At 51.0% G+C, this 11,359-nt stretch overlaps 1 protein-coding gene across 2 annotated transcripts in view; it reads right to left on the reverse strand.

The window, feature by feature from the left end:
- Positions 1–2,983: 2,983 nt before the first annotated feature.
- vta1 (vesicle (multivesicular body) trafficking 1) overlaps positions 2,984–11,359 on the reverse strand; it is a 33,735-nt gene continuing 25,359 nt past the window's right edge. Inside the window, exons 6-8 of one of the 2 annotated variants that reach the window (XM_084700431.1) lie at positions 8,795–9,067; positions 6,990–7,067; positions 2,984–3,267 (exon numbers count right to left, since the gene is read on the reverse strand). In XM_084700431.1, the coding sequence (XP_084556557.1) occupies positions 3,122–3,267; positions 6,990–7,067; positions 8,795–9,067 (497 nt within the window). In that variant the 3' untranslated portion in view covers positions 2,984–3,121. The remainder of the gene's footprint in view (positions 3,268–6,989; positions 7,068–8,794; positions 9,068–11,359) is intronic. The other variant, XM_084700432.1, reaches the window with a different exon arrangement.

Consider the following 11,359-nt stretch of genomic DNA (forward strand, 5'->3'; position numbering starts at 1 on the left):
AAACTGTTTGATAACAGTTCTGGGAAAATAACTTGTACTCTGTCATTGTCAGCTTAGCTGGATTTTCTTCATGAACAATGAATTTGTTTTTTGGCATGAGTGATGTCTGCATGTGTGTGTGTCATTGTGACTAACAGAGTGACCTATATAGGCGAAGGCAGCTGTTTTACGTGGTTGCTGCCAAGGGCTCATGTTTTTACTAGAACCATAGAAGTGGCTGTTCTCTCCTCCTCCCCTAACTGCTATCCATCCCCCAGACCAACTTGATCAAAGCCAGCTGAACTCCACTGTCTGACAGTTAGTTCTGTGTGTGAGGACTGTGGCAGCAATTTTACATGGAGATCCGCCATTATTTATGACCTCCAATATATGGGTTACATAACAAGCATAACCAAATAAGTGAGTATAGAAGCTGAAACAGGATGGTTAAACTTAAGTTAAATACAGTCTGGGGTAGCAAGCAAACAGTCTTGCTTCAAGTCAAACTCACTTATGCCTATATTAGCATGTGGTCAGGTGCAAGCCAGGTAAGGCTGTAATAACCCTGACGTTGCATCAGGTAGGCAGGTACATGGGCACATATCTGAGCTCCTGTATATAATGGTTTGTCGGTGTGTCCTGAAGGTATTTTTAGGTCCTAGTGCAGGAATGGGCAATCCTGGTCCTCAGGGGCCACTGTCCTGCATGTTTGAGACGCTTCCTTGCTCCGTCACACCTGTTTCAAATGAATGGGTCGTTATCAAGCTCTATGGAAGCCAGGTAATGACCATTCATTTGAATCAGGTGTGTCGGAGCAGGGAAACATCGAAAACATGCAGGACAGCGGCCCGAGGAATAGGATCGTTCACCCCTGTCCTAGTGGGAACCCCTGCTGCAACAGATGTCTGATGCTTGCCTCCCCCTTTCTCCCTGTCTTTCTCGTTCCCTCTCTCAAACACGAGAGGTTAACTGGAGCCGGGCCACACTCAAGGCCAAGGTGTTTGTGTCGTATTCTCTTAACTCTCCATCTTTCTCTCTCTCTTTCTCTCCTTATCGCTCCATCTCTGCGCCCCCAGGCGGCACGCAGCGGATGGATGATGGTGACAGAGTGAATCCAGGCGCTGAGCACACTCAGCTGGCTGGAGCAGTCGAGCAGTGATGACCTCAAACCTAAACGCTGGAGCAGTCGAGCAGTGATGACCTCAAACCTAAACGCTGGAGCAGTCGAGCAGTGATGACCTCAAACCTAAACGCTGGAGCAGTCGAGCAGTGATGACCTCAAACCTAAACGCTGGAGCAGTCGAGCAGTGATGACCTCAAACCTAAACGCTGGAGCAGTCGAGCAGTGATGACCTCAAACCTAAACGCTGGAGCAGTCGAGCAGTGATGACCTCAAACCTAAACGCTGGAGCAGTCGAGCAGTGATGACCTCAAACCTAAACGCTGGAGCAGTCGAGCAGTGATGACATCAAACCTAAACGCTGGAGCAGTCGAGCAGTGATGACCTCAAACCTAAACGCTGGAGCAGTCGAGCAGTGATGACCTCAAACCTAAACGCTGGAGCAGTCGAGCAGTGATGACATCAAACCTAAACGCGGTGACATCAGAACACGCCGACTTCCTCGATCGTTACAAAACCTAGTACAAACACTTCTAACACGAACACAAACGCGGTACGGTAAGGTCAAGCGCCAGAAATACTGACACTTGCTCAAATGATTGTAAAAACAATACTAACAAAATAATACTTGCAGTCGTCCAGTATATAAATTCTGAGTGGTGCTGTGTCATATAAATAATAGGCACCACAACAACAGGTGGAAGACAATTCACTCATTTTTTTAATCAATAGCTTGAAGCCTCTCATGTCATATACACATTGAAAAACTCAACTTAAACAAAAAGTATGGATCAACAGGGTAAAGAACACACAGATTCAAAAGAACTTAAACTCACTCAGGGGCACGGGGGGGGGGGGGGGGGTTAGGTTTTGGGGGGGGTCAGCAGCAATTGCATATCTGAAGATGGATGTTCCGACAGACCAGTTTTTCCAGTCACACATTCAGAAGGGCTGCCAACTACTAGAAGTAGTTCGTAGTCAAGCTGATTGTTAGTTTTGTTAGCTAGTTGCTTCTTTACGTGTGAATAAGCATCTATAGGAAGAGCATTCAACTAAAGTGACAGTCCCCCTAGTCCTCCCATGCCCTCTACGGCGGCAACGGCGGTAAAGTACACAACAACCATATACAAACGCATCCCAAATCGGTCAAGGAATCAAATCAGCGAAAATCGACCAATCAAATCCATTTGCTAGCCTTATGTGGCTCCAGAAAGAACCATTTTGGGGTGCATTTTCACCCAAGAATGAGATAGATAACAAGGAGTAATTGAGAACATGTGTGAGGGCAGAACCATCCAGCAATTTCATTTGTGTTTCAAGCATTAGTCTGTAATGGGGTTGTGACAGGCTTACATTCACACTAAGCCCAAAGTACACTGACATGCATACAGAGAGAGACGGAAAGAGAGCGAGCGAGAGAGAGAAAAAGGGAGAGGAGGGCAACGAGAGGGGGGACGGAGAGATGAAGAGAGAACGACAGAGAGACGGAGAGAGATATGTGCGGTCGGTGTGTATCAAAAGACCTAGTCGGTGGCCCGTGTAAACACGGGTGAGCACTGCACGTGTGTCAAACTGTGCACCGCCGTTAGTGCCCGGAGCGAGTTGTGGTTGTGACCATACAGTATATACAGCAGTCAGCAGTCAGTTTCATATGGAGACAGACACAGCGGGCGAAGTTTCATTGGAATATACGGGTTCTAAACTGCCATTACACGCGGGTTGGAACCAGGGGCAGGGGCAGACAGCTTGGTTGTGGAAGTTGGGCGGAGGCCGGGGCTGAGAACGGGGGAAGAAGCTGGGCTCGAGAGGAGTGGGCTGCAGGCTGTAATTGAGGTTGGGCACAGGGGAGGGCTGTCGGGGGGAAAAGCTGAGACGTCGGTCGGGGTCCGAAGAGATGAACTTTCCTCAAATGCATCTGCGGTGAGAGATAGAAGAGATGGGGACGGGAAGAGGAGGACAGAGGAGAAAGGAAGGGGGGTGGGGGGGAGGTGATGGAGGGAGGTGGAAGAGGGGACAGGGTCTTCATTCTTTCCCGGTGGTGAGCAGCCGGATGGCCTTCTGCAGGTTCTGCACGGCCGTGGAGACGTCCTCGTACTGCAGAGCGCTGCCCGCGTACTTGCAGTACTTCTGGGCCCGGGTGAAGTCCTCCGCTGTCAGACGCACGTCCCCTGAGAGAGAGAGAGACAGAGAGAGACACAGAGAGAGAGAGAGAGACAGAGAGAAAGACACAGAGAGAGACAGAGAGAGAGAGACACAGAGAGAGAGAGAGAGACAGAGAGAGAGAGACAGAGAGAGAGAGACACACAGAGAGAGAGACCCAGAGAGAGAGACACAGAGAGAGAGACACAGAGAGAGAGACACAGAGAGAGAGAGAGAGAGAGAGAGAGAGAGAGACAGAGAGAGAGAGAGACAGAGAGAGAGAGACAGAGAGAAAGACAGAGAGAGAGAGAGAGAGAGAGAGAGAGAGAGAGAGAGAGAGAGAGAGAGAGAGAGAGACAGAGAGAGAGACACACAGAGAGAAATATACAGAGAACGAGAGGCGGGAAGAGAAGCGGGGGGAGAGAGGAGGAGACAGATATAGGAAGAAGGAGTGGAAGAGACGAAGAGAACCAACAGTTAAACAGGGAACTCCAGGAACTGAACTTGGACAAACATCAAATTATCTGCACTTCTATTTCATTCGAATTTTGTGCTAGTTATTACAGAAGGATAGTCGGCGCCACATGGGGGATGGCTAGCGATGCACATTTAATATCGCAAGTGAGGTTCTAAAAGCCAGATTATCCGATAACAGCTGTTGACAAAAAGCTAAATAGTGTGTAGGGGTTCTCATTGTGCCTTTATGGGCAAGTGATAATTACATTGGCAAATTAAATAATCAAAATCTTTATTGCAGCAAATGAAGCAATGAGGCCTACTGTGTTGCTAGAAATACATGGTCGCACGCACACACTGAACGTGTCACTGTTTCCATTCAAACTCCAATTCATCCTAAGCTTCCATTCCCCTCTATTGGAACCCTTGTCATCAGCCTAACCCCTAACCTAAAGTGCAATCGTGTTTTCAAAGGACCTGGGTCCCACGAGTATAGTAGTACCTGTACCAACACACACACACACACACACACACTCAGAAAGAAAGACACGCACAAACAGCTCCTCTCCTGACCCACCCTGTTAGATCATTAATTGTCTGAGCCAGCACCAGTCCCCCAGCCCCCCATTGCAGTAACTCAAAACACATCTTCCACACCCCGGCCCCGACCCCACTTTGCGTTAGTCGTGGGGCTTCACTGCTCCTTATCGCCTTAACACACGTCCTGAACATTCTTAAGCAAGCTCTGGTCTTGAGACATTACTCCTCCACACTCGTCTACACACACGCTTCATGAACCTACCTGGTGTTAACAGCGTCAAACCTTACGTCAACATACTCCAAATGCAGTCGTATAGCATGTGTTTGCACAGGCTAAGAACAGGAGATGGAGCTGGTTAATAGTAACTAACCAGGGGACAGCCTAAAGTCAAATACATTACGACGTGTGAAGTATACAAATATTACTGTATCACATCACAGAAGGATAACACCTTAAGGTTTACTGTCAGCTACAGGCCTAAAATGCGCTGACCACAGAGAGGTTTGTAGTATCACATAACTGTTTCCCATGGGAAACAAGAAAGACGGTAAGAATGTAGATGGTAGACATAGAGATACAGGAATACAAGTGACTATGCAATACGTGAGACAGGGCCTCTCCACTTCCAATGCATTCACAATGAGGTGGCAAATCCTCTCTCTCTCTCCCTCTCTCTTAGACATCAACCAAAACAATATGCTTTTTTATAAATAAATAAAAAATGGTGGCGTGGTGATGGTCTTCTAGTACATTCCGGCCCAGGTCCGAGACAGAGAAAGAAGGTGAAGAGGGAGGCCTTGTGAGTGGAAGTTAATCTGACAATCATAAGGGCTTCACCTTCGAAGGATCATTTCCAACTGACGAATCAGATATCAAAGCTGATTCAAAAACGTAGGTCAACGCAAGCAGAGACAGGCATTTTCAAGGCTTCACGTGACGTCAACACGGCTATGTGACACTGAGCCATGATCAAAGCTAGTGTCTTAAATGCTGACAAGGAGAGGGGAAGCAGTCAAACCTGACACATTATCATCCATTTGTCTGGAGTGGTTGAGTTCAGATTGAAGGGCAAAAAAAACTACTTTCAAACGACTGAAATGTTCTATTTCCGAAACACTGTACTTAGTGTACTCTACCAACGCGGCGCTGTAGTCCTTCACAAAACTGGAGCTCCTTACCTGAACCTACACAGGGAAGGTTTTCGATGTGTGCATTCGTGCTTTTGTTATACGTTCAGTGTTACAACTTTGTGGCTTGCTCTGCGTTTCGTGCGACATGTTTATCATTTCTGTACTCGGTAAAGCTTTTTTTTTTCAAGGGGACAGGTAAGCTGCCCATGGGTTTACTCTGCATTACGTAGCTGTTTACCTGTTATATACACTAGGCAAGGAACGAATGCGGCCACTTGTATTTATTATAGCTATATGTGGCCAGGCTTTTAGGGCTTCTTTTATTTTTGTTTGTTTCGTTGGCACCGTTCATAGTCCGCTTGTTTCCCTGTGCGGAACGGTTGACATTGTTGAAATAAACACCCCTCTTTACGTTCGGTCTCATTCCTTTTGGTTCCGCATGCACCTGAGCCAGTACAATCCCACCCTCGCTGTGAACCCCCAAAGAGACATGGGGAATGAGAGAAGGCAGTAGGAGAGTGAAAGCAAACATCCTTTATTGCACGAGACTTCAAAAGACGACTGAAACTTCGGTCGCGGAGGAAGAGAGTAAAAGAGAGATTTACTGTCCAGGGCGTAGTGCGCACTATCTACACGTGTGTCCTGTTGACGATGTGAACCGTCAGATGTTTTCGATGATTAAATTTACACAGAGAGCGAGAGAGAGAGAGAGAGGGAGGGGGAGAGAGAGAGAGAGAGAGAGAGAGAGAGAGAGAGAGAGAGAGAGAGAGAAGGGGCGGGGGGGCATGCAGGCCCTGTAGGTTAAGAAGCCTCGTCTGCGGTTAGCCACGGGCAGCCATATTAATGGCAGCTTGGGCTAGCGCCTGAAAACTGCTAAGTTGAGGCAGATGGCAGCGAGCAAGCACTGGTGGGCACAGTGGTGACTTTAAAAGCTCGGCTCTGTGTGCGCTGGGGCTCAGGGGGGGCGGAGGGTTGAGAGAAAGGAGAGGAGTGGGATCCCCAGTCACTTTAGACTGGAGATCTGTGGTCGAATCTGATTCGCAGACAAAGACAAAGACACATGCCACTGGCTAAGTTCAAAACTTTCCTTCTGCCTGTCGAATTACATTTTGTTCTTATCAAAAGCCTCGGTCATTGTGTCTTGGCCTCTCTCACACACGCACAAAAACTTCAGGCATCTATCAGGTCTGGTAGTCCATCCTGGTGGCACGCTTGAGGGTGACAGTAATGGGGGCTTAACGCTTCCTCGACTCGGCTTTCTCTTAATCGTGTCGCTGAATTTTCAGAGATGGAAACATGAGCCACAGGACATCAGATCTCAGCCTACATGGATTATCATGTTTTAGTCCAGCTCCACACATTCTATTTTGGTCAATAACCGTCATTTTGCCTTGTGTAAGCTCCAGGCAATGATAACGTTACATGTATTGCAAAATGTACGTTAGGCATATTTTGGTCAACGACATACAGCCGGCGTGTTTTAGTCAACTACAGTCATTCACGGCTTCACCGTTTCTCAATAATGACACCGACAACGACCAACAGAAACCCTCAGAGAAAAGAAGGGGGGGGGGGGGGAACAGGGGTGTTTCTGTCTGCGTTTTGCGTGTGTAGCGTTGCTCACCTTCTTGGTTGGGTCGGAGGAGAGCAGGGTCCACCACAGGCATGTTGCGTGGCACAGGCACTGGTTTGACGGGCTCGCCTGCACACGACAGAGGAAGCTACGCATAAAACACGCTCTTCCATGCAGTCCACACACACCTGCTCTGACCTGCCCTCAGGACACGCTTCCCATTATCCCAGAGCATATGTACCGATACACCTGGACGTCATCAGCGGATAAAGTCAGAGTTCTGTCTGGTCGGACGCTTGGAGTGAAATAGCGGAAGTCGCGGCCGTGCGTACGTTTGAGCTCAAACCGAACGTCAACAAATGTTGCGTGCTTCGTTGGGAGACACATAATTGTACGTTTTTTGTCTTCCTTGGTCTCGGTCGACGTTCGGGAGCGTCATTGTTTAATTATGGATTTTTTTCGGCGTCCCTGCTCTGGAATCGGACTGTTTTAAAGGGGACCCCCTGAGGCGAGCAGTTCAACCCTGTATCCTTCCGCCAACCAATGCACAGCACTCTCCAGCAACCTCCATATTTGATAGGCCGTGTGATTGTGCAAGCAGCCCGAAGGCTGGAGGAGGAGAGAGCTTGACAGCTTAGTGGCAACTCAATCTACACAACCCCCTCCCTCCCTCCACCACCCCTCTACTTTCATTCTCTGGTCTTATATTTGGAAGAATGTCTCCGTGTGTGGGGGTGCGAGTGTGCGCGTCTCTGTTGATTTAGTGAAGAGCCGAAAGAAAGGGTCGGGACGTCTAGGTGGAGTTGAGTCACTTCCTCTGGAGCCCCCGGAGCTACAGGCTCACCTTGTCACGTCTACAGGGGCTCTGGGGGACTCCGTGGGGGAACCCTGTCAGTGCCTGGTCTAATAACCCCGGGCCCTCGACACACACACGCGCGCGCGCGCCCCTAATGTGCTAATTACACACACATCTCACACACATCTCACACACTTTCCACGCTTCGCCACCCATCGCCCCCCTCCTCACACCCCGACAGATGCACACCCTTTACCGTAAGTGACGCCTTTTCTCTCCAAAAACCCCCCTCCCCCCCTATGCACACACACACACACACGCACACACCAGGGTAGAGCAGGCGCCTCTCCACGACCGCCTGTGTCAACAGTATGGGCTCCGGTGATAAAGCTAGGCCCCTCGCGTCCGCGTCAACATCCCTAATGGGTCCCTGTCGGCGCTAATGCTAACACGCCGCCGTCGTACCCTGCTCACCGCGATCAGTCCCAGACGCAGGCCGCCACACGAGGGATGGCTGGGCACGTTAAGCTCGCCGTTTCAAATGACTTCCACCCAAACAACGAAACCCTTCCGGTGGAATTATCCGGATGCTTTCCGAGTCCACTCGGCACGGGAGGCTTTGGCCTCGCGGCGATTAGTGAACGCGAATGGCTTCTCATTGGAGTTCTAACGCGTGCGGAATGGAGAGGGCAAGGGATTTTGGAGGAGTCGACGTGGCCGCGGACGAGCGGAGGCGGGACGAGTGTGAAACGTCGCGCTGTCCCTTTAAGGAGGTTCGCTCGACAATTTCCTCCGTCTGTCTTGGCTGCCAAAGCCCTGGCGGGGAGAGAGGATCAGGCTGCATCGCACATCAGAGAGAGAGAGCGGCGTTCCTCCCACGGGCTGTAGTCCAGATATGCCACCGTGTCAAACTTTGAAGCGAACTTCCGCCGAGCGAGACGTTTTCGCTCAGGAGAAGGCCCGGATCAAAGGCCATGAGTGACACAAACTGTTCCGACACAAACTCTGCACTTGTGTAAATGGGTGTGTGCGTGTAAATGTGTGTGTGTGTGTGTCGTACCTGTCGGGGGGGGCAGATCTGCAGGTGTGTTGGCGGGGGCGTGGGACCCTGGGGGGACGTGGACGCTGTTGTAGTTGGAGGGCGGGGGGCCCATCGCCCCCGAGCCCTGCCCGAACCCTGGGGCCCCCGGGCCCTCTGCCCCGTAGCCTGGCCCTGGCCCCTGGTCGTACCCCGTGGCGGACGGCTGGGCGTGGGCGGGGGACTGGGGCCCCTGGAACGAGCCGCCGCCCTCTGCCCCGCCCTCTGCCCCGCCCTCTGCTCCGTATTCGTCATCTGGGAAGGGGTGAGGGAGAAAGCGGGAGAACGTCAACACAGACATGCAAAAGGCGGAGGAATGCGCACACCGACGATCATCGCAGGTGTCCGACGGTTCGTTTCTTGTCGCTCGGACGGAGGAAAGCACACGGGGGCGGTTCCATTGGCCGTTCAGCTCTCATCCAGCCCTTTTGTCAGGCCTGAAGAAACCACATCCCGGGACAAAAACAGTTTCTGATGGGCGACAGCGAGCCGTTTCGATTAGAACGCAGCAGGATTCTGTCAGAACGCTTGCCATGTTGTCTCTTGAAAGCCTGACATGAACCAGTCGTCCATCAGAGGAGTGGTTTTTTTTTAACGGGAGGATGCTTATTACCCCAATTTCGTTTAGGAGAGCCATGGGTGTGCTTGGAACCATGTCTCCCGCATCGCCCACCGCCTCTTCCCTCGCTCCGTATTGCTTATCTTTTTCCCTCGCTCCACCTCAACACAACTGCCTCCATCCCTCCCTCATCCCCACCTCTCACTTCACGAGTGCGAGAGAGCACGTTGCCAAAGCAACGGCGTCGAGGAGTACGGCATAACAACAACCGTATCAACACCTTGTGTTACAACTCTGTTGCACCCGTGATTAATGCTTGATTATGTAGGCCTCTTCATTTCGGTTCTTTATCAACTGGTCGCTCTCAGGTAGTGGCACAAGCGACTCTCCCTCTTATTTTTACTAGTACTCAACAGGAATAATAATAAATCCCATCTTTCTCATGCGCTCAGTCAACCTCTATTCATTCCCATCTATCTCTCTTTCTCTCTTTCCCTCACTCTGTCCATTCCTCACTATACCTTCCTCCATCCCTCCATCCCTCCCTCCCTCCATCCCTCACTCTACCTCCCTCACTCTGTCCCTCCTTCCATTTCCCTCCCTCCATTTCCCCCCTCCCCCTCCCTCCCTCCCTCCATTTCCCTCCCTCCCCCCCTTTCTACCTCCCTCCCTCCTTGTCTTCGAGTACACAGCAAAGACACAGACAACCCTGTGACGCGGACGAGAACATGGACTCCCAAACTCAGACGCGGGTGCACCCTCCAACAAGTTAGCCTGCAGCGAGGTGTCTGAGAGCAGAGCAGTCATCTGCAGATTGGTCCATCGGCAATGTTATCTCCGCAATGCGGTGCAGCTGCTTCATCTCCATTCAACGGCAGCGAAAATAATGGTACGTGAAGTCATGACGGGCTCATGCAGCTAATGGTCTTTAAAAGGCTAAACTGCCCCAGAGGTACTTGAGAGCCCGTTCAAACAAATGTAATCAATTCAGCGTGCACCTCCCCGCAACAGTCTTTAAAACGTTCCTGCGAAGAGAACACTTTGTCTTCAAGCTCCACTGTCGTGTAAACCCGTCTGCGTGTGCGTGTGTCTTGGTGTGCGCGTGTCTGCTTGTGTGTTTGTGAGTGAGCGTGGCTGTGTGTTATAGCCGCGCGTGTCTGTGTGCGCGCGCGCGTGTGTACTCTCGTCGGGAGCAAAGTGAGAGAAAGAGCAGAGCTAAAGGCCTGCACCGCAGAAGAGGACGCCCCATGTCGGGGCGACGGCGCCGCGTCTACAGACACATTAACAAAGGATGCGCTCCGCTGTCGCCTCGGAGGCGACCCAAATTGAATTGGAAGAAAATCTGATATTACACAGAAACATGTTCACACAGATTAAAGCGTGCGTATACGCTGATGAGGTCATACATGACAGGGATCACGACAGGGTGGCGTGAGCGGGGAGAGGAAGCGAGCTCTGAATGGGAACCAGATCTGTTTTCGTGTGGGTCTGGACCCCGACCCAGGCCGTGCTCCGGCCCCCGGTCTCTGGGTAGAATAATACGGGCGTGGTGGCTTTCGAGAGCGCCTCGGTTTCAAACAACAGGCCTCGGATTGGCATCAAGTCAAGAAACCGGCGCAGACACACAAGGGGACGACTCTGGAGACGCCAAGGAGGTGAGATACGACGACCCGGTCGAGAGTCCTCTGCAGAGATGCGCAGTCAACACTCTTTCAGCGGGACGAAAGAAAGTCCAAGCATGACCAAAAGTGTAAAAGAGTCCAAGCGTCTTCCACGTCAGCTCCCAGAACGAGGCGGGCCCATGTCGTGCTATCCCGACTGGTCCTTGATTCAAATCTGTCCCTGCCTCTGTCTGTCAGAGACACACTGGACAGCTTTGTATCCCCTCTCACTGAGGGGGATGGCAATTGCTCAGAGATAAGGCACTAAATGTCTGTCCCTCTTTTTGCTCTCACTGTCTCTCCCTCTCTCTCCCTCTCTCTCTCTCC

This window comes from Hypomesus nipponensis, chromosome 6 (assembly GCF_054491055.1).
Source record: "Hypomesus nipponensis isolate SF chromosome 6, ASM5449105v1, whole genome shotgun sequence".
Taxonomy (NCBI): domain Eukaryota; kingdom Metazoa; phylum Chordata; class Actinopteri; order Osmeriformes; family Osmeridae; genus Hypomesus; species Hypomesus nipponensis.